General features: G+C 39.6%; 1 protein-coding gene across 1 annotated transcript in view; it reads right to left on the reverse strand.

The window, feature by feature from the left end:
- The window catches only part of LOC149221693 (CDP-diacylglycerol--glycerol-3-phosphate 3-phosphatidyltransferase 1, chloroplastic-like), a 220106-nt gene that overhangs the window by 14087 nt on the left and 181262 nt on the right, over positions 1–24757 (reverse strand). Inside the window, 3 exon segments of the mRNA XM_089385191.1 lie at positions 20369–20507; positions 20682–20776; positions 21117–21191. Coding sequence (XP_089241317.1) covers positions 20378–20507; positions 20682–20776; positions 21117–21191 — 300 coding nt within the window. The 3' untranslated portion in view covers positions 20369–20377.

Here is a 24757-nt window from a genome sequence, read left to right on the forward strand (position 1 = left end):
TAACATGGCCTACAACCCATTAAAATTTTGATTTATTAATCCGTTGATTTGTTTTACTTCTTTATATTTTGCCCAAGGAATAATTGAAGCGCTAATCTAAAGTTCCTTGGTGTTATCTGGTGATTAAATGCATTTTTATGATTTTTCTATGGTCAAAATGTGACTAGTGTTTTAAAATTTATATTGGCTATAGGAGAAAGTTAATTGAATCTAGATCTGGGCAGTTAATGAAGATCATTTTAAATTTGGAATCTCTTGTATGTTAAAGTTTTGGGCATTTACATTAACTGTTCGTGATCGTCGCTTTGCCACATCCATAAGTTTTCTCTGGATGACTTGTTATTACTTTATCTATGGTTAAATATAAAAGGCACTGGTCTGTAATCATTTATATCTCGTAATTGTGTCTTATCTTAATCCATTTATCGCAATTGACCAATACTTGCTTTAAATTCATCAAGTTGTTCATTTTTAAAATCTCCTAGAGCCTGTGTTCCACAGGCTTTCTCGTCCATTTACCTTAGGGACTACCCCCCTTGACTTGCCTAGGAGAGAGTCTAAACGGAGTGAGTAAGGATCAAGAGTGATAGCCCTTACTCTGAGCATTGTCACGGTGCCTAGACACTTTGTGCAACAACACTATGGAAGGGAGCATTAATAAGTACAAAGTTGGATTTGTAGCTAGAGGCGGCTTTTCACAAAAAGAAGGTATCGATTATGAAGAAACATTTGCTCCTACAACTAGATATACTACAACCAGATCATTTGTCTCTTTGGTTGCCACTATGGGATGGAACATCCATCAAATGGATGTTAAGACGGATTTTCTAAATGGGACCTGTTGACCCTGCCACCTACACCTACCTACAAGTCAGTGAGAAAAGCCTTCAACCCCACAAGGTGTGGTTGGTGGTAGGTAACTCAGAGAAGAGGCTGTCACACTAATCCTAACTCTCTCCGTTTGAGCTATCTCCTAGGTTAGCTAAAGGGGGTGGTCCCTAATGAAAAGTTCAGTTAAAAGATGTGAGTTTCTAGGAGAGTGTTATAGTGAAAATGGATTACTTTTAAGGATTTATGAGCAAATATGAAGTGAGCAACTTGAGATAATAATGCCAATCATTAATATGATTAAAAACCATAAAACCAGTGCCTTATAAGGAATTTGCTCAACAATTTAAAGATATATTTGCTCAAAGTAAAATGCAATGCTCTCAAAAGAGAAAATAAAGTCACCCTAAAATGTAAATAAGAATTGTTAGCACAAGATATGTAAGATACAAAATGCTTTTGAGATAATCAACTTTATAAATCAAAACATGTGAAACATATCTTGCCAAAACACAAAAATTAGTAATTAACTTGGAAATGTAAAAGAAAGGAAGTGGGAAATGTAAAAGAAAGGAAGTGCTAAACCAAGACATCAATATGCAATTAGACTCGAAACATGAAAAGAAAACACTTGTTTGAAATGATTACAATACTTGCTTTTGGAATAGACTTTGCATATGAAAATTCAAACCATCAAGAAACAAATAAAGTAAATGTAATAGAAAGTGCTCTTGGTTAATTTTATTAATTAGCTCTACAACAAGATTACAATTTAACTCTTCAATCCTCAGACCTCACCCTCGCCCAATGATATGGATCTCACAGTGAGGAGTCAATAGAGGAGTAGAGGATCCCTAAGATGTCTACTTCAACCAACTTATGTTGGAGGTAAAATTTTAATGAGGCTTGGGGCCTTCCTACACTAAAATGCCTAGATGAAATGCAAATTGTGTTAATTCCCAAATTAAAATAATGATACATGCAAATGCTTCAAAGAGATTGATTTGCAATGCTTGAGAATAAAATAGTGTTCAACATAAGTTGCAATTATAACTTCAACTGGAGGAATAAAATTAGCTTACGAGTGTTGCATGTGTTTCATCAATGAATTAAAATGATACAAGTAATTTGCTTGAAAGTAAAATTTGTTTCAAATAGACAATGGCAATAAATTGCTCCAATATTCAAGATAACAATGTAGCATAAAATTGAAGCATGTATTCAAGTGCTCATGAAACAATTTACGAAGGTAAATGGAAACGAATCAAAGTTTGTTAAAAATATAAAATGCTTGCATGTAAAGGATGAATTGCCCAAAGTAAATTATAAGCTTGTAGCTTCAAGCAACAATGAGATAGATAATGCAAAACTCAAATGAAATTGTAACAAACTTTAACTTAATGAAATGTGATAGTGAGGTTGTGTTAATTCCCAATTAAAGCATGCAAGTGAAAGAAGTATGAAAGCTTAAACCATGCAAATGTCAACCCACCCGAGAGAAGCCTCCCTCTAAATGGGGAGATAGGATACCATGGGAGAAATCCCAAGCTCCCGCAAGCAAGTTAGATCTTTTATTAATATTACAATGAAAAGAGGGCCCTTCAAAGTTCTCAACTATAATTCAAGGAGAGTCCTCACAATAATTGCTTGAAACTTGGACACTAGACCTCCTTTCTTCAGAAAGTAGTGACAAGATCTCACAAAACTTATGCAAGGGAAACAAGGTGTGATTTTCCTCCAAATGCCCATGGCTTAAAGAGAAAAATGGGCAACCCTCTAGTGAATTCGACTTGGCCAAAGTAAGCCTCAAAAGGGCTCATGACATCCTTGGAAATAGAACCCCCAACATTTGTCAAAGGTCCTGCAAACACTTGTTAGAACTTGCGGGAAGTTGCTCTTCAAAATCTGCCACACAAGAGTTAGCAAACAATCCAAACAATAGCTGCAAAATAAGTTAAGTATTAATGGAAAAGTCAGCAAGATAAAATGTATATGTACAATTATAATTTACAAAAGGCTAAGCTAAAGAGTGAGAATAAACTCTCGTTTTTGCATAGCCATATTCAAGCTCTTAGATAACAAATGAAATAAATGAAGTACAATGTTTTTTTAAAAGAGATTTAAATTTAAAAGTTGTCGGCTTGTGTACAAGCTATGTGCCGAAATCCCTGCAAAACCACTTTGTAAGATAAGACTATGAAGATTCAAAGAACAAATGAGAGCTCCTTTAAGAATGTATCAAGAGTGGGTTGGTCTCTCCAAAGACTTCCCTTCACGCTTGATTCTGTAATCCCAACAAAATGTTCCCTCTACAAAACTTCAATCAAAAATTAGTCTCATATAGATTTAGCAATAAACAATAATAAGAAACTCTAGAGATTTATTTAAAACCAACAAGAGCATTCTATACCTAGAGCATACCTCTAAATCAAATGTCAATGCAAGATAGCTCTACATTAACAAATTTACAAGAGCATATGGAAGAAAATTTGATCAAAGCATGAGTAAAAAGAATTATAACAATGCTCAACAATTCATCACACTCGAAAAGGAGGAACACCTCATGAATAAAACCCCAAAGTCTTTATTGATATTTCTGAAAGTGTACAAGGCAACAGCGCTTTCGCAAGCACAATAGCTAGTAACAATCTTATTACAATGTGAGAGCCCATGGCTCTATTATATAGAGAGTTGGGAGCAAATCCCAATGAAGAATGGCAATGACAAATGGCATTGGAGCCAATCCCAATGCAGAAGTGACTAAACAAGTGGCATGAGGTGATAATCCCAAAGAGAAATTCGAATTTGTTGAATGGAACTCCAATGCCAAGTGTAAAAATCGAATTCTGGGAAGTGAACATCATTTTATTCTTCTCTTATGTGCCAAATTCGAATTTTATGGTGGAATGGCAAGTGTATATGGGTGGTAACCCATGTGGGGACAATTTCCCACAAAAATCTCCACCAAATATTCTCTCAAATCCTCCCAAATGTGCATTAACTTCACAAATTCGAATTTCCAAGCAGCGTTTTCATTTAATGCCAGAAATTCGATTTTATTTGAGCACATGTCCTTTCCTTGATTTTAGAAGTCCAAATCACCTTGGGACTTCACTTTAACTCCCCCATAATTTTCCACTTCATTTCCACAACATTTAGCATGTGTGGATATTTATTTTTCTCCATTTATTTAATTTATGGCTTAATTAATTGCCAGATTTCTCACTAAACTTAGGAAAAGTGGGTTTTAAGGGTCCAAAACACATTATTAACCCCTCAAAGTGTGTCATAGTAGAAAGTTGAGGGTGAGAGGTGTAAATTTGATTACTCATACCCCATGCAACTTTTCTAAACTACACTTATTACAATTTCAATACAATTTTATTTGCAATTTTTGACCTGCGGGAAATCTAAAAAATTAAAAAATGACTACCTAGACCTAATCAAATGCCACGAAATTTTTGTGTGATCTAGTATGGTAATATACATCGATTCTAGACACTAAGATGTATCAGGGGCTCAACCTTCAAACCGTCACCCTGACTTTGGAGTAAAACGTGAGTGAAAAAACCTAAAAAATTATCCACCTTTAAAAAAGAAGGAATAATTAACCAGATAAAAAAAACACTCCAAGGTGTACTCATTTGTTGATCGAGTCCTGACATCCTAGGCCTGTTACAGACTCAAAACTCATCATTACTAGTATCACTTATTACAATTCCCCATAGGGTGTGGAATATGGGTACAAGAAAGATGATGAGAAGATAGAAGTAGAGTTTAAAAACTCCATTGACTAATGATATCTGATGGTACAAGTGTCCTCTGGATCATCCTTGAGCATGGAGTCTTCATATAATCTTCAAGTGCCACTCCAGTGGTCAACAGGACCATTGATGAGGACGTTTACATCGAGCAGCCTCAAGGATTTGAAGTCCATCAGAGGGAGACACATGTCTACAGATTAAAGAAGGTGTTATATGGCTTAAAGCAAGCACCTAGGGCATGGTATGCTAGAATGGATGCATACCTATTGAGACTTGGATTTGTCAAGCGTTCTGTAGATCCTAACCTCTACATTAAAGTGGTCAAGGATGAACCAATCATCATACTGTTATATGTGGATGATCTACTTGTTACAGGTGTGGAACATTGAATTCAGGAATGCAAGAAACAGTTAGCAACCGAATTTGACATGAAGGATCTTGGGATTATGCACTATTATTTGGGACTAGAACTTTGGCACAAACTAGGTGAAATATTTCTTGGTCAAGGAAAATATGTGATCAAGATTCTACAAAAATTTGGCATGATGGATAGCAAGCCAATGACAACTCCTACAATTACCTATATAAAGAAGTTGAGGAGTTCAGATTCTAGTCTAGTGGATCCTACTTGCTACAGACAATTAATTGGAACCTTAATGTATCTTGTGAATACAAAACCTGACATTTGTTTTTCGGTATATGTCCGCAGTCAATTTCAAATAGAACCAAACCATGACCATTGGATAGCAGCCAAAGTTCAAACACATACTTAGATATTTACATGGAACCATACATCACTGCCTTTGATATGCTAGTAATGACATCCAACTCATAGGTTATACAAATTTTGATTGGGGTGGCAGTGAGACAAATGGAAGAAGCACTACAAGTGGATGCTTTAGTTTGGGATCTTCCATGATCTCATGGATGAGCAAGAAGCAAGACATTGTTGCTTTAAGTAGTGTAGAAGTCAAGTATGTTGTTGCAAGTGAAGTTTGCAGGGAAGTTGTTTGGCTCAACAAGTTACTATAAGATTTATTTGATGGTCCACTAAGCCCTACAAGTATACATTGTGACAATGAAAGCTACATAAAATTGACTGAGGACCCAGTGTTTCATGCTAGGACAAAGCATATAAACAACAAGTACCACTACATCATAAGTTTGGTATGAGATGGGGCCGTGAAGCTACACTATATTCCTACAGATGAACTAGTAATTGATATTCTGACAACAGAATTATCAAACAAGAAACTTGAGTACCTAAGAAGCAAGCTTGGTTTGGTGGATATTTCTTCCCTGATTGAGAGGGAGGAATGATGGACAATATATACTTCTCCTTATGTATCATGCACTAGACCAAGACTAACAGTCATAAGTCTTAGTGAAGGCCATAAGGAAAGAATGGGGTCCGGAAGATTGGATAAGCATCTAAGATTGAACTTCGTGAGGATTATAAAATCCAAGATAGAAGTGAACCTATCGACCGATACTCTTTGAGGATGAGGTAGGGCATCCAAGGTAAGAGTAGTCGAAGAAGAACAATATTCTTTGACGATTGGCAATCCAAGATAATTATAGTCCTAAAGGACATACCTAGTGAACATCCGGATGGGGTATGTGACTTTAGAGATAGTGTGGTATCTCACATAAAGCCTCCCAGCATGATGTTGTCATATAAGTGGAGCTTGTCAAATTAAGGTCTTGTTGACAATGTTGGTTTTATTATAGATGCTTAAAAGATGGCTTATCAATCCAACTCTTATGAAAATACTTCAAGTTTGAGATTCCTTGTACTTCATGATGGGATTATGAATAACTCCCTAGTTAAGAGGGAGTGTTGGAGAATGTAACTGGTTTCGGTCTTCATAATGACCTTTGTAAATATGAAATTGTATATTTTGTATATAAAAAAAAAAGAAATTTTTTATTTGTAAAAGCATGGGTTTCATGGTCAAGTCTAGGTCAAAGCATGTTCTTCATGCTTCTAGGGATTTATAGATCAAAGAAGAATTTTTGTCATGTATTATAGTCCCATTTGGACTCGTTGTAACAAAAGAAATTAATTATTTTTGACTCAAGAAAGCAAAATTATCCTCCAAGACCAAGTCGGCCTAAAGAGGTCTATTCGACTCCCTAAAAAGGCTATAAATAAGGACTTCGATTCATTTAAGACACTCACTCAAGCAAGTTCGATATACAATAGCGAAGAATGAAGAAGAGCGAGAAAGGCAACAAGGAGTCAAAGGAAGGAAGATATATTGGGAAAGCTCTCTTTTATATCCATGTGTGTGAAGCTATCTAGGGTTTCTGTGTGAATTGCAGGGGCCGAAATTGCAAACCTTTTTGCAGGGCCGAAACTCTGATTGAAGCTACTTTGACTGGAAAAAATCATCGCTAACTTGGAGAGAGTTTGATTCGTTTGGAAGAGATCTTGTCATTGGGCTGGCTTGGTGCTTGGGAGGAATTTTGGCTTTGGTCTTGGGTCTTGAAAGTCTCATTTTGAACAAATTCTATAAGAAGAGAAGTATTATTTATGGGTTTTCCCCTTAGAGGGGTTTTGCCCTAGCTTCAAGCCTATATCTTGTGTACTTTGTCTCTTTGTGATCTTCATTGTTTTGGTAATTGCTTGATGAACAAGAAATAAAAGTAATAAAAGGCCAACTGACATCACAAGTAATTATTGTTGATCAGTGGTTGTCATTGATGTCAACCCAAGGAGCACCAAGGGCTACCCCAATCTTGCATGTCCATTTTGACTTGACAACTTACTCTATTGTGAGTCAAATATCTTCTAGATGGATTCTCGAGAAGTTTCCGTTGATATATGGCATGCCAAGTAATTCTTCACGATTTGAGAGATATTCATGTTTGAAGTTAGTAACCCCAGGTAGTGGGCTAAAACTCTATGGGGTTGTGGCATGGCACTCATTATGGGTTGTGGTCATTGAATAGTCAATAATTAATTAAAAAAAATTCCTCCTAAAATCCCTCCAACGTTCACTTGTTGAGGACCCTCTCAACTCAAGACATTCATATAAATAATGACCCTCATATCCTCCTCTAGTATGGATTTTGTGGCTTCAAACAGGTCATCGTGGCATTTTCGCTATAATTTTTTTCTTGCGAAGCTTCAGAAGATGAATTTAAAACCCATTTGAGCCGAAATCTTGATGAACCTCGTGACCGAATTTCAGATCCTGGTTCAGCATATTTTCGGAGATATGATCTGAGGAAGTTAGGGTTTTTGCAGGCTCCCGAATTCCATGTCAAACAGGGGACATTGGGAAAATCGTCATAACTCTCTCTGAGCATTGGATTCAAATTTCGTAAATAGTCACAGAAAGAGGACAGACTGTAGTTTGTTGAGTAGTGTTTTCAGGGCCCAAGGTCGCAGCAGTGACATGTGGCACTTCATACAAGTTCGCTCTATTGAACCAGTCTATAATCGGGTCATCGTGGGAGATTGGGCATAACTCTTTCTTGAAGAATCCAATCTTGATCAGACCTGTAGGGTTGGAAAAATGACTCAAAGAGCTACCACAGGATGAAATTTCAGACCCTGGAGATCTGAAATTACATAGATACAACAAATTCAATATCGAGCTCATGGAATGCAAGAAAAAGCATGCATTCAAGGATCACAGCAGTAAGGACCACACATCAACAGTCAAGGGTAAGTCTCCTACAACAAGGTATATATAATTAATGTTTACATTTGAAATATGAGTATCATCTCTGACATATGTTTTTGTAGGACAACGTAAGTACATACAGGGTCTCAGTTATATCCTTATGTCTCTATATGTCACAATTAGTTTTGATACCACATTTCGGATGTCCTATTCTTGATACTACACATTTGATGCTACATATTCTTGACGCTACACCAAGTCTGCTTATTCTATACGATGTTGTAAGTTCATGTTACTTGTCTTGTCATAGTTGATAGAATGGTCTCTGTTGTTGTACTTAGAACTTGGTCCATCACAAGTCTAGGGTTTGTCATCAGTTTTTATTGTATATATCTTTAGGTCAGTTTTGGATATAGTCTTGCATAGAGTCCAGACCTATATCAAGAGTGGGAGTCTTTGTCTACTACTGCAACAAGTCAACAACAAAAGTGACAAACATACTTCAGGTACGCATTGTAATTTTAATTTGTATTTATTCATTATTATGCACTTACATGTGTTTTGCAAGCAGAGGTAAGTTGAAGGGTATTTTGTTTTGTTTTGGGATTGGTTTCGGGCAAATTTTGCATGCAGGTAGAAGAAGATTCAAGTACAACTTCAAGCAAGAATTCAAGAGCAGAAGTATCAAATCAAAGGAAGCATTGCAGCGGGACATCCCTTAAAGACATGACAGCCATCCATATATTGTGAAGAAGTGTCAAGGCCAAGAGTCATCATTGTAAAGTTGTAAAAGAGTCATTTGTAGAAGTTTCATCATTGGAAGAGTCATTATTGTAAAAGAGTCAATCTGCCTAAGGTCGAAAAGGCATTATTGGGAGGTATAGGAGTCTCTAATGGGATGATGTCATGGTTGGGTTGCTATAATATTCCTAATTAGCCATGGCTAATTGGAATATTCAATTTTGTTCAATTTTTGCCTTCTACAGTTATTTGTAAATAAAAAAAGTGAGGAAGGGGGACATAACTCACTTTTAGAATAAAAGTCACTTCCTAGTAGCACAATGTTGTGACATAAAGGGGAGCCAAGGGGGCCAAAGGGGGACGCAGAAATGGAGCCCATGCAGACACATGGAGGAACTGCGCAGGAGGGAAAAAAAACACGTGGCAAGAGGGGAATCACGCAAGAGGAGGTGAGCCTTGGGATTGAGAGAGGCAAGGGCTATAAAAGAGAGAGGAACCCCCTCATTTGGATCATTCAGTTATGAGCATTTGTGATAGTCATTTCGACTTAGAGCACGCTAGCTGTTTAGCTAGTCTGCAGCACTGTTTAGTGCATTGAGTGTCTCCGTTCGGAGATCTCACCCTTAGCCCCGGGGGACTTCGAGTGCCTGCTCGGGCAAGGTATTTCCATTGGCATTTCAGCAGTAGATTCATCAGCATTTCAGCAGCAGTTTTATCAGCGTTTTGGAGGACTGCGCAGCACTGAGAGAGGGACGCAGTTCTTTCTGGCAGGAGTTCTGGGTTGAGGGTTTGCAGTAGGATTTGTGCTGAGAGATAGAGCAGGGGATCAGCCCTTGCATCTGGAGAGTTTTTGGCAGGGGTTTCAGGCATATTTCTGGAGGGTTTCATTCAGTGGCAGCGCAAAGCATTGAGAGATTGCGCAGAACCCCAAGGGGGTGATTTTCGGGGGTCAGCCATTTCAGAAACGCTTTCTGGGCTTTTCTGGGTTTCTTGAGTAGAGTCTGATTCCAGAGTTTCAGCCATTTCCGAGGAGGGGAGCAGCCCCAAATCCTCATTTGATTTCTAGCAGCAACAACAACACAGCAGAACTCCAGTCGCTGGGACGCAGTTCAGAGAGGCGCCATTCCTTTGCTATTCTGAGTGTATTTCTTCACTTGCCTTGTGCAAGTCAAGGTGCCATCTTCCTGATCACCTCCTATACTCATTCTATTACTCAGTATAATAAAATGGCTTAGCATTCTCTCTGCATTTCTTGAGTATCTGCTTATGGTTTTATTGTTATACGTTGCATCATTATTATTTGTATCTCTTTGAGCATTCTTGGCTATTATACCACTTGGGTGTTTCTCTTATACTCTTAGACAGAGTCTGGAAAGGGCCAGGTAGCCTCCGGATCTCGTCCTCTTTTCAGAGGCGACATATCTGGTAAATGCCCTCCCAATCCATCTCTGGTTGGAGTTTGCTTGAGTTTGGGGTATATTCCGGATAAGGGATATTACAGTTGCAGGTCATAGTGTGATTGGGTGTTCGGTCAAAATCATTGTAAATCATATTGTATCGTGGACCGTTGTCCTTGGTACGGGAATCCACACTCTTGTCTCATTTCAGTCATTATAGGGTGGCAGGGAGGTGCTAGGCGAGTGCATGAAGTCGCCTACAGGTTGGAGCCTGTGAACACTTTAGGGTGGTAGGTTGGTCTAGGATGTTGGGGCATCCATTCCGTTGACTATTGAAGATACCAGGGTGTTGGGGCATCCTTCCAGTGGGAGCTGGAGAAGAATGTTTTTCTAGAATTCTAGGAAGTTGTTGCTTTCATTTCACTTAGGGCTGAAGATTAAAGAATTTAGTAGAAAAGCGTTCAGTGGTTTTTCACCAGGAGGGGGTTTTCCACCTAAAATTCTTGTGTCTACTATGTTCTTTTATTTACTGTTATTACTGCATAAACATTAATAATAATTGAAGATTAACTAATGCTCTGAAAAGATTTAAAAGTGCTAATTATTAAGAAATATTGATTCAACCCCCCTTTCAGTATTTCCAACAATTATCAAGTAAGGAAAGTCAAACATAATATACAAGATTCTTGATTTTCCAACAAGGACTGACATTAATGATGCTTGGAACAAGAATGTGGCGAAAAGAGAAGGAACGAACATATATGAATGTCGGGGAGCGTATGGAGGTTGTGGAATTGTTTCAAGAGATGCAATATGTCAAGTTCTCAGTTCCATTCAGCACAATATCCAAATCATGGAGCGGATTATAGGAGTTGCAGAGGAGGACTTAGGGCTCCTTCTCGCAAGGGTGGTTGCAGAGGAGGACTTAGGGCTCCTACTGGCAAGGGTGTCGGATTTCTAAAGTTTGTAATCTCCCTGATCTCTTGGCATACTAAAATGCTTATGGAAAAATCCAGGGCCCATTCTAAAGCACTCTTGCAACCTCTAGGCTTGTTGGAGCTTAAGATGGACTGGCTACAACTTGCAAATGAGATGCTCGAATTTCGAGTGGAAAACATGGCTTGAAATGAAGAAAGGCTTGGGGCTGATGAACACATGCAAGTGAATGCAGACTAATAGGAGCAGATTGATCAAGAGGATCTATTGGATGAGGAAGAAGGTGAAGGAACTAATGAACAAGGATTCATTCCGGTTCAGTTCATTGCAGAAGCAGAGGAAGTCCACGTCGCCTGCGGTCTACAAAAATGTCGTTACATACTCTTTTAGTTTTTGGTTATGTTATGTAGATTTGTAATTTTTCTCGGTGTTTTTTGGGGAGTATATGGGAGGAACCAATTTCAATATGTTCTGTGTAGCTCTAGGGTTAAATTTGAAAGAATGAAGTGGAGTTTGGGGATAGATGCTGTAGAATTTTTGGAATATTTTGTAAAAGGTTCTAGCCTTCAAAACAGGTCTATTTTATGCAATGAATAGCCATTCCTTTAAATATATATATATATATATATATATATATTGAAGATGTAGGGTTGATTCCTGTGTGCAAATCATTACAAACAATGCACCTATTTGCAAGGTTGTTGGCATGATTGTGGAAGTTAAATATTCAAAAATATTTTGGACAGCTTGCATTGTCCATTCTTTGAATTTAGCACTTAAATCTATTGCTTATGATGTGCCATTGGTTGGAAATCTTATTGAGGATGCATGCAATATCCGCAACTTTGTACAAAATCATACCAATGCCCTCACAATCTACAAAGAGTACACACATCTATGATTGTTGAAGATTTCAAATACACGGTTCGTTTCCACATTCATCATGTTGAAGAGGTTGAGGCAAGTCAAGACCGCTCTTGGGACCATGGTTATTTCAAAGTTTTCGACTTTTTGGAGAAATATACAACAAGTAGTGTAAAAAAAAGTCAAGGATGCAGTGTTAGATGATGCTTGGTGGGAGAGGGTAGATCTTACTATTAAGATCATGGACCCTATCATTGCTTTGTTACGATTTGCAAACACTTAACAACCCATCCTAGGAGAGGTTTATGAGGGGTGGGATTCCATGATTGAGTCTGTGAGGACCATTATTTTTCAGAATGAGTGCCCTAAGTATGAGACATTAGCAAAGGTCTTCTTCACCATCATATAGTATATTCTTGTTAGTAGGTGGGACAAGAATTGCACACCTTTGCATTGCTTGGCTCACTCATTGAATCCAAAATACTACAAAAATGAGTGGCTCAATGGTGGACCTTCATGCAGATTCCCTCCTCACATGGATGTTGAGATTTCAAAAGGGAGAAAGGATGCATTTAGATGGACATTTCAGGATAGGCATCCCTTGTGAGGTGGAGGATGTCTTTGCAAAGCTATCCACTAGCACTTGGAGATTTGCAGGCTATGATGTGATTAGAGACAGGGGGCTAAGAAGTCCTATGCTTGGTGGGCAACTCATGGGGCAACATGCCCTCCTCTATAGCAATTATCCATGAGGCTCCTCTCTCAAGTTACTTCATCCTCTTGTTGCGAGAGGAATTGGAACACATATGGGAACCTATATAGTTCGAAGAAGAGCATGCTTGAGTAGTCCAGGGCAGAGACAATGGTGTATTCACTAGCACTAGGAGATTTGCAGGCTATGATGTGATTAGAGACAGGGGGCTAAGAATCCCTATGCTTGGTGGGCAACTCATGGGGCAACATGCCCTCCTCTATAGCAGTTATCCATGAGGATCCTCTCTCAAGTTACTTCATCCTCTTGTTGCGAGAGGAATTGGAACACATATGCGAGTCTATATAGTTTGAAGAAGGGCAAAGACAATGGTGTATGTGCACACCAACCTTCGTCTTATTTACAGGCAATAGGAAGAGTGGTTGAAGGGAAAGACCTATGTGGGATGTGTTTCCTAATGATATGGGTCTGGACAGCAGTGATGACTTGGAATTGACCAACTTGGATCTTAATGAACGTGTGTTAGCTTGACACTTTGGATGACGGTAATCCTCTTGAAGGGTCATCCTCCACAACAACAGATGCAAGGATTAGATTAGATACAGAGGGGGGTGATCAGAAGAGAGCAGTGGTGGTAGTGATGTTGATTTTGATGTTGATGAGTTATAGCTTATGAGATTCTTCCATCTTGATCTACGGTTCTAGTATCTACCCTGTTTTGTATTTACTATTTGCCATTGGCATTCCCACATATCGTATCTAAGAGTAAGTGTTAATTTTAGGTATGTTCTACGCTAGATCAATTTATTTCAATTTCTTTTCCACATTAGCAATCACTTCAGCATAAAGTAAACTGCAAATAGAACATAAATATAAATCGCAGAAGACAAGCCAAGACAAGAGGACACAAGATGTGGCGCTAGCCAAGGACAAACCCCACAATGTGGGGAAACCCTTGATCAATTCTTCTTTTGTGTTCTTCAAAGTTCAGCAGAGAAAGTGAGAGAGATAGTACATTTACAAAAGAAGTCAATCACTTTGACTTTTGATATCGGCATGAGATCAGTTGAAGACATATTGCTTCAACTGATTCTCTAAGGTGACTCGTTCGCCTATCATAGTGCTGCATGTTGTCTATTCGCTGCACATTACCGTGTGACACCTTGTTGTACTGTCACATGTGTTGAAGCTTGATGACTAAGCTGCTCTCATCTTCATGTTGCTCATCATGCTACATCTTCCATGGTCTTATTCATCATCAAGCTGTCCATGCTCATGATCTCATTCATCATTATGCTGCCCATGCTCATATCATCATGCATCATTATGTTGCCCATGCTCATATCATCAAGTTGCTTATTATGCTGCCCATGATCTCACATCATGCTAAAACGTAGAGGTTGAATAGACATGACTATTGGGCTTCTGAGCCTACATAAGTTGCTGGCCGACTTAACAATTTGTCCATAACATAAATAAATTCATAACTTCATAAATACTTATCGGAATCGGATGATCTTTAGATCAATCCTACACCTCTCAACGAGAGGGATCCAATAAAAATATCAGCTACCATAATATGACCCACATGGAGTTTGGCCCTAGTTGCCAATTTTAACACTCGCTCTCAACTAGGGAGAACTCCATCCGCTGATCCATATGTCCAACTGTACTATCTCTGCCATCAGTGCCCTGCACTGCTCTGCTCTGCTCAGCTCAGCTCTGCTGGCTCTGCTCTGCTTTGCTCAGCTCTGTTGGCCCTGCTGGCTCTGCTCTGCTTTGCTCAACTCTTCTGGCTCTGCTCAGCTCTACTGGCTCTACTCAGCTTTGCTGGCTCTGCTCTGCTTAACTTAGCTCTGCTGAACCATGAAGAAGAAGAATTGGTCGAGAATGTGTCATACCATTCTCCACTGACCCGAAGTCAGTCTCAGAGTGTGTACCACTGGTCCCAAACCAGTCCTCAACCGACCCGAAGTCAGTGTCATAGTAGGTACAACTCCTACCACTGGTCCCAGACCAGTCCTCAACCGACCCAAAGTCAGTGTCATAGTGGGTACAACTCCTACCACTGGTCCCAGACTAGTATCATTGATCCCAGATCAATGAAGGTCATCCTAGCATAGGGAGTACGCTAGATACAGCGATGCATCCATCGGTACTAGTATGGTCCCTACCCTCATTTCCCTGCTCGTTGATCAAATGAGAGGTACTTCCCATGAGTCCCAAATTGCATTGGTAGGATGCCTCGACAGTAGAACTTAATCAATCCTGTCCTCACAGGAGAACTAATCATCCTGCTACACAATTGCCATGGAGAACACATCATCCGGCCTCACAGGAGAACTAATCATCCTGCTACACAATCGTCATGGAGAACACATCATCCAGACCTCACAGGAGAACTAATCATCCTGCTACACAATCGTCATGGAGAACACTTCATCCAGACCTCACAGGAGAATTAATCATCCTATCCCACAAGAGAGCGAATCATCCTGTCCCACAAGAGAGCGAATCATCCTGTTCACAGGAGAGCGAATCATCCCGTCCACAGGAGAGCGAATCATCCTGTCCATAGGAGAGCGAATCATCATGTCCTACAAGAGAGCGAATCATCTTGTCCACAGGAGAGCGAATCATCCTGTCCCACAAGAGAGTGAATCATCTTGTCCCACAAGAGAGCGAATCATCTTGTCCACAGGAGAGCGAATCATCCTGTCCCACAAGAGAGCGAATCATCCTGTCCCACAAGAGAGCGAATCATCTTGTCCACAGGAGAGTGAATCATCCTATCCACGGGAGAGCGAATCATCCTGTCCACGGGAGAGTAAATCATACTGTCCTAGTGCGCAGCACCAGGGGAGGGTGAGTCACGATGTGGTCGTATGTTGCTCCAGTAAGTACCGCAAGCCCCTAGAGCTCCCAGAGCTCAATGTATGCAACATGCAGGACCCTTTTACAAGGGTCTCTCAACGACTCCAAGTCGTTCGGGAAAATCACAAATTTGATCTTTCCCTGGGGCTCTGACAAAGTGTAGCGACCTGTACATCATCTCAGTGTGATGGAGCCTCCTTGCTCATCGACTTACCATATCCCAGATAAGGCAGTATCTGATGTCTATCTACTGGAGCAATCATTGAATACGGGATTCCTCAATAATCGAGTCCCACCTCTGATTGTCTCAGAGAATCACAGTGGTATTCATCATGTGTACTCAATAAAGAGTTTCCACAACCAGGCAACTTCATACGAGGTCATACTCGTAGTTATGTATCCAGTCTCAGCAGTACTTATAACAACTGATTTCTGCTTCCTGCTCATCCATGATATCGAAGCAGAATCCAAAGAGAACCAGCACTGAGAAGTGCTCTAGTGATCCTCCACACTGCCTGCCCAGTCAGCATTCGAATAATCATGCAATTTTCATATTTCCAACAGTGTATCTGAATCCATGAGAGATTATGCCCCGAAGATATCTCAGAGGATTCTTGGCACCAATCTAGTGAGGCTCAACCAAATATGAGCTCACCATGCTAACTGCAAAACATATGTCCGAAGTTCAACAAGAACCTCACCGTGATTGAGTTTATAAAACTCAAAGGCATTTCCCAAATCTGCTCTTACATCACTACCATATAACTTCTGAAAGTTAATATCCTTGAGGTAGTCACAGGCTTGCAGTTTATCATTCCACATTCGGAATCCAACTCCCTCTTACTTCTGCAAATGAGAGGGTCTGCACCTGTCAGAAATAGGTCATCCTTATGAGGTGCCAGTATGAGAGGTCTATCATCCACAACCTTCAAGTAATGGTTTGGATCGGTTTCACTCCTAGTGAATCTCAGCTTCATTAAACAGTTATCAATCCTCTCATACTACGCCCGAGGTGTTTTGCTTCAAGCCATAGAGGGCTTTCTTCCACCTGTATACATGAGATTCCCGTTCATGAATCTCAAACTCCATAGATTGTTCCAAACCTGTGGACCTGCTACATGAGGGGAATGGTCCCCTTGTAAGATTTTCCTTCGGTACATCTCAGACATGTACCTTCATGCTCTTTTTTGAATTCAGGCATCCCAGTCACCATCTGATTCACAGACCTCCGGTGCTGAGTCAATGGACATGGTCCCCAATGGACTTGATACAACCCTGAACTCTAAAACATCTTCGAAAAATATATTTCCAAAAACATACCTTTCCATCGATGAGTGCCACCCTGAAATCTTAAACTTCCATTTCCGAGATGGACACCAAGTTCTTCTTGCGATCAGGTACATAAAAGAGATTTTGGGATTCCTTGCTTTCTTTGAAGAGTTGACCATTTCCTTGATGACCTGCATTACTTATCATTCCTCTGACCATTGAAGATGTCCCTGGAATGATTGTTATCTTCATCAAGAGATGTGCCTCTGCTCTTTGCATGATGTCCGAACTTATTGCAACCAAGGCATCTGCCTTTCCTTCCACCCTTATATTTGAACTTCCCAATGAAGTGATCTTCCGCTGTGCCATTCTGATAATATTCTCTGCTTCCACGTCACCCTTAGCGAACTTAGAAGAGAGATGTGGAACTCATTGATCCTTTTGTCTTGTCCCTATTGTCTTTGTTGATTTCTCTTTCACTCTCGCTTGGGCATTGTCTTCACCTCAGCTCTGATTCCATGTTAATTTCAGGTATGATCTATGCTAGAGCAATTTATTTCAATTTCTTTTCCACATCAGCAATCACATCAGCATAAAGTAAACTGCAGATAGAACATAAATATAAATCGCAGAAGACAAGCCAAGACAAGAGGACACAAGATGTGGCGCTAGCCAATGACAAACCCCACAATGTGGGGAAACCCTTGATCAATTCTTCTTTTATGTTCTTCAAAGTTCAGCAGAGAAAGTGAGAGAGATAGTACATTTACAATAGAAGTCAATCACTTTGACTTTTGATATCGGCATGAGATCAGTTGAAGACATATTGCTTCAACTGATTCTCTAAGGTGACTCGTTCACCTATCATAGTGTTGCATCTCGTCTATTTGTTGCACATTACCGTGTGACACCTTGTTATATTGTCACATGTGTTGAACCTTGATGACTGAGCTGCTCTCATCTTCATGTTGCTCATCATGCTACATCTTCCATGGTCTTATTCATCATCAAGTTGCCCATGCTCATAATCTCATTCATCATTATGCTACCCACGCTCATATCATCATGCATCATTATGTTGTCCATGCTCATATCATCATCCTGCCTATTATGTTGCCCATGATCTCATACATCATGCTGCCCATTATCTCATACATCATGTTGCCTTCCTACGGAGACAGATGCTCCGATTGTTTCGGCAGTTCCCGGTAGTTCCGGCGTTTCCAGCAATTCCGGCTTTTCCGGCAGTTCCAGCTTTTCTGGCTTTTCCGGCTTTTCCGGCTCTTCTAGCATCCATTGGCATTATGATTGATTGCCTCCCATCTTTCAGATATTCCCTAGACGCACCTAGTCACCTTCTACCCACACAATAGGAGTTTAACATGATCATTAGAGAGGACATCTACAAGCAGTTTGTGAGGTTCACCCAGATCAACCCCTAGGTGGGTTACGCTCAAAGATGGCCTTCTACATTGTGCACTTCATGGTTATGAGAGATGGACATATTATTCGACCTCCTTATACATCTCACCACTGGACACATGCTCTTTGGATACACCTGGGCCAGTTTAGAGTTGGGTCTCATAGATTACGAATTGAGAGTGACCACCAAATTAGTTGCTCAAACAGGGTATGTCGGTTGTGCCATCTCTAGGAGGTAGAGACTAAGGAGCACTTAATCTTCAGTTGTACAGTTTATTATGTGATTTGAGGGTGGTTCCACTGCCTTTTCCGCAAGATACAGACACTTGGTCAATTCTTTAGATACCCCAACCAAAGATGCTTGGCCTTATACATGCAGAAGGTTCTTCATTTTCACACTTCCATTCTTCAACCACATCCACTCCAAAGATCAACTTCTACTCAGCATATTACTTCTTTTTTTACAGTACCCCCGATTCAGGGCACCAAACAGCAGATGAAATCAAATGATTCTAGATTAGTGAGGACATGGGGCTCCATTCCTATCTCAATGAGATCCCAGAGGCAACCCCAGACCAGACCCCATTCCAGCAGTCAGTTCAGTGACACATTGAGGACCTTCTAGACCTCAATGACAAGCCCATCTTTGCAGACAATCGCACAAAACTCACTCAAGCCCCCTACCCTGTTATTCTTCAAGACAAACATCTATGCTAAGTTTTATCCATTTGACCTCAGATGTTAAGAGAGAGAGCTCTAGTGATCTAGGACCACCTCTTACAATTGGTACTATAGGCCAATGAGCCACACATTTTGTACATCCTTCTCTTGGATTGCCTCTTCATTCTTTGGAGTTGGTCATCTAGGGTTTTAGATTAGTATGCTCTTTTACTTCTTGATTTTTGTCTTATATAAGAGCCACTTTAGCACTCCCACTATGCACAAACATCATTGTACCTATCACAGTCCCATTGACCTAATTTTGTGGTCATGAGTTGGACATTAATACATTTATCTCATCTTATCTTTTGGGCTACCCAACTTCAGTGGGTAACAAGTACCTCCCCTAATCAAGCAACAAACTCCCACATTGTGTGCAGCCAATGAATTAGTCATCATGTTGATCAAGGTAACAACATCCTAGGTATGGGTGCTATGCTAGCACTCTAACCAAGGTCAAGCATCTACCCAAATTAAGCCATCCATATCCCGTAAAGTATTGCCAAAGGGCCAAAGGACCTAGCGTTCTCCTAGCAAGGTGAAAACACTTGTGGGGCAAACCTTGAATGCTAACATCAAGCCTTTAATAGATTCTATTTCTATGTACCATTATCATAAACTATTGCATTGAAATTGAATATTATAATTTATCCTTACACAAACATAGCTGATATATTTCCATCCTTACCTTAAATGTGCACCAAGGTGCTAGGAGACCTTGCACTCTCCTAGTAGGGTGAAAACACTTTGAGGTTCAGAGTAACCTCAAAAGCTAACACTTTGTGCCTTGCATAAATTCTATTTCTTTGTCCTGTTAGTATAAACTATTGCATTGAAACACAATCTTATAATTAATTCTTACACAAACATAATTGAATATTTCCATCCCTATCATAAATGTGCAAGCAAACGATACATGCCTTTGGCCAACTATATCAGCTAAATTTGTAGATATCAAAATACACGATTATACACGATCAATGTATGTTCTTCGATGGATTAAAAAAAATCCATTGTCACAGGACATGTCCACACACTCAGACTTGTGTATGCCTTACTTAGTACTAATGGATCCAATGGCCCTTCTAGATTCAATCAACTAAAGCACCAAGAGACGATAGAAAGAGGCATTCATAAAAGAAAAGCTGAATACAAGCAACAATTGGAATGCAAGTAAAATATCAAATACATAAGAATATCAATTACCAGAGATGACTATCGACTATCTTGGCCCTTGCGGCTAGACATTATTCTTCGACTTCTTAGAGCTGTTTGAGAACCTCTCTGTAAGTATAACAGTCCATAACCTGCCCATGATGCTAATGTTGTTGCTGCCACCAACCAACTGCAAACACACCATACTTTTGTATCAACCACTTATATCAACCTAAAAATTTGGCAAAAATGCTTTTGAGTTAAGATAGTAGAAAAGGTAGATGGTACAAGAAAATTTTCCAGCATTCATGTGACAATTGATGCATAAACATAATTCAGAACACATCCGGATTAAAATTAAAACCTTAACCATGTCACCAGAGTGAGTGAATCATCCGTTCCTATTTCAGGCTGAAGTAGAGCTAGGCCAACCAAGGCTAGCTGCAAAACTGTGTTAACCTGTCATGTCCAGGGTATTATGATAGTCGAATTGAAATACTGATTAACCTCAAGACGGGAAGCCAACTGATAGCTCTATAGCAAAGTCATTATTCCCGATAAAAACAATATTCTACACAGAAACAGTTTTACTAGAAATAACTTCTCAAGCATATTTAATTTGCAACATTAGACAGCTTTTAAAGCTGAATGGATTATAATTCTTTCTCCAGGCATACTAAAACACTTTGTCATTCTTATTCCACTTCGAGTTGTTAAATGATATTAATAGAGAGAACAAGAAAAGCAGACTTCTGCAAAAACCATTGCATCTGCATAATACTTCAGAAGGGAGCCAAACCTTGCTGATGAAGAGAGGCTCAACTTTTTCTGCACCATTGTTCTCCACATTAAAGAAATCCCTCCAATCTTTCCACTGTACAAAATTAGCTGTCAGCCAAGAATATACATACTAATAGGAAATCTGTAGCTCAATTACCTTAATGATTTCCAAAAGCTTCCTAGTACATGAAGATATTCTGTAAAATCGTATTATGAATGTAGAATTTTAGAATTTAACAAATACAGATGAGAGATACAGATGTGGACACAAAAAGAGGAACAGATTTTATTGATGATACTGCAGCATATACATCTCTTCCTCAAGTTCTCATCCCTTGTTACATTATTATATAGCACAATGGTACATTATAGTGCATGTGGTTTAAATAAATAAAAGAAATAAAACACTAACATATCATTCAAGAAACGTGGGAATTATCATGAGGCATTTTCATCAGTTCATCATCTATTTACAAAAATATGCACATGCAATAAACAGATATGGAGGTGACATACAATATAAAATAGTTCTTTGATGATAATTCAGAGTGATTCCCTGCAGCTGGATGGAGGAGGAGCTAGTTCACTACTCAGAGGATCCCACTGGATGAGGTGGGAACAGTGTCATTTTCTATTTGCGATAAGATTATGCAAACCTCAAGGGACTCGTAGAAACAGTTGACCTTTGCCTCGTGACCCCTTGCAGCTAGGGCTGCAAAACCCTAGCTCTTTTGTTGAGGCCTCAACTAGCCCCAAAGTTGCCGAACTTGGGGACCCTACTAGTTAAACTCTTATTTTGAGCTTCGACATCAAATGGCCTTTTCTCGACTCATCCACATGTAATGTTTGAAGATGCTTTCAAGTTTATGGATTGTGGTTTATGTGTCTTATAGATTGCATGGATGATCGAGAATGATAACATATTTGTTTCTCCTTTATTCTTTACATGAAGCTTTGTAGTACTTTGTGTTATGCGTTATGGATTTGCTTAGTTCCATTTATGGCAAGTTACTTGCTTCTTGATAACAATTCCAACCTAATAAACCCTCAAGGCTCGCATGTTTGGTTTAATCTCATTTGCGCTTGTGTCCTTGCTCTTCTATGGAACATTCCTTGGCCCATTTGCATTTTCAACTAGTTAATGACTGATGTGATCTCATGGTTAACATGTTTTAATGTTCACATTTGCATAAATTTCCATACCTTATCATATGGGATTGAAGAAAAGACAAGCAACCACTGTAACCTTTCAACAAAAGGCATGAGAGGTCAGATACCAAATCGACGAGTGTAAAATGAGCAAGTGACCTATGCATGTATATTTGGAATGATGCAATGGCATGCAACAAAAGATGTGAACAAGCTATTGGGGCATAGGATATTGAGATCAAGTCACATCCAATAACGAAACATGAAGGCCAGGCAGCACGCAGATTTGAGTCATGAGATTCAAGGTTTGGAAATCAAAAATGCACAGAAAACATGATGAGAATGGTTCACAAAAGGAAAAATGAAGGAAATGATTGATCCCAATCACATGAGTATGGTTTGCAACCTTTTCTAAGCTTATCATGTGCAATGCTTATCACTGGAAAACTCTCAATCAAATTTCAGAGTCAGGTGGTAAATTTAGCATTGTTTCCCTCATAAGTGCATTTCCCACCCAGAGCCCACCTTCATTTAAAATTAGTTGTGTGCACAATCATCTCATATGTCAGTGATCCTCATTGAAAACAATATAGCATAAATGCAGATTGAGTAGAAACTCAAACACTTTCTTCTTATCATTCCCAGGATGCCCTTTGGAATATGAAAGCCTAAACACTAGTATCCCTTCTAGTACTGATTTCACTAATGTTAACCTACCACCTTTGGACGACCATCTGTAGCACTAGTTGTGAATCTTTTTTCTATTTTTTCATCCAACCATAGTAACTCCCTATACTTGTATCATTGGACTTGTTACCTTCCAAACTTGCACTCAAATGTATTCAAAGTCTCAAAACCAAGTACAACCCTAGGGGCAAATAGGAAGGTTGCCTGTTTGTTACCACAGCAACTCTTTCTCTTGCTGTAGGTCAACTCTCCTCCAACACAAAAGGGGCAACCTTAGAAAAGGTTTAAGATCTTTTTTATATAAATGGGTGAACAAATACACCACTGTCAACCTAGTTGAGAAATGGAGTTGGTCAAATTCAAGAGGGTTCAAATAGAAAGGGATGAAGGCAGAACTATGATGTTATAAACATGCTCTAATTAACCATATAGCTTTCTTCAATATGCAGAAATAAAGAGAGGGATCTTCCAAACGTGCACCTCTTCCACCAATACAAATCATGGACTTAACTTTAAACCTTCTTTATGGAGCAAAACTGCCCTTCTACAAAAGATCTTTACAGCAGATTTATAAAGGAAACTTCAGCAATCAAATTTAACCTTGACGATCTAGCTGGAGAAAAGAATGTTAAGGATTCTTTCTCACTTCTTTCACACCTCTAGCAAATGACAGCTCTCTTTATTTTATAGTTTTCAATCTCCAACCACCTCTCAAAAAATATATTTAGAAAATACTAGAAGGCTCAATTGTATAAAGAAAACTCTAGAAGCCTCGAGGGAAGAGTACTCCTCTAGAAACTTCTGTAATGTTCCTAAGTAGGAAAATGAGTGATATTTAAACAAATAAACAGTGCAGCCGCATAAAATTAAAAACATGCATTTCACATCCATAAAAACAATGTAAATTTGGAACTGTTGAGCCATATATTATAAATTCTAAGAGCATAGGTACAATATAAATGAGATGGTGCACCTGAGCTTGTCTCAAGGACAAGCTTGGTAAAACCTAGGTGATGGAATAGCTGAGCTGAAGGCTGCCCAGTTGCTGCACCACTCTGCATTGCGATGTCCCAGTAAAACTGATGCCCTACTGAACTTCGACCTGCTGGAATGTGCACAAAAACTGCCCAAAAAATTATATCCATTCAGCCTCAGACTACTTGGACAAAACCCAGAAAAAAATTTATCTGGTTTTGAATTTGGATTTTTGGCCTCCTTGGAGCCTCTCCCCAACTGCTGCTGCCAATTTCAACTTGCAGGAAACAGCCTGCAAATCCCTCTAAAAACACCCCTAGAATGTTGGGTTAACCTGTGCTAACTGGCTCCTTGCTCCCCAGATGATTCTTGGCCCAGATGGCTGCTCTCCCAAGCACCACAAATTTGCTGCCAGAGGCCTGCGCAGGCCCTCTGCCCAGAAAAATCATATTGTTGTAACACCTGTTGAGCTAACTGCAAAACTCAGCAAAAATGTCCTCCACCAACAACCTTTCTAGCTCCCAGAACTCCCAGCAAACTATGGACCTCCTGGCTGGCTCAATCTCCTCCTGCGTGTTTCTGACTACCGGGAAAATACGCAGTCTCCTCCTCTACGTGGTTGGATGAAGTGACTGACTATGCTAGAACCTTTGCAATCTCTGTGGAATAGACTCCCTAGGGCGGGCACGGATGGTCCCCCGAAGTGGAGGTTGAATCTCCCGCTTGGATGATTCGTGGTTAAACAGTCGGTAGACTCGCTAAGCAGCAGAGCATACAAAGATGAGTTTGTTTGTAAAATGATCAAGATGCTGCAAAATGAAAGCTCCTTCCTCTTTTATCACCTTAGGC

The sequence above is a fragment of the Pinus tabuliformis genome, chromosome Q (genome assembly GCF_031772625.1).
Source record: "Pinus tabuliformis cultivar Carrire ecotype Pingquan chromosome Q, CPIR1, whole genome shotgun sequence".
Classification (NCBI taxonomy): Eukaryota; Viridiplantae; Streptophyta; class Pinopsida; order Pinales; family Pinaceae; genus Pinus; species Pinus tabuliformis.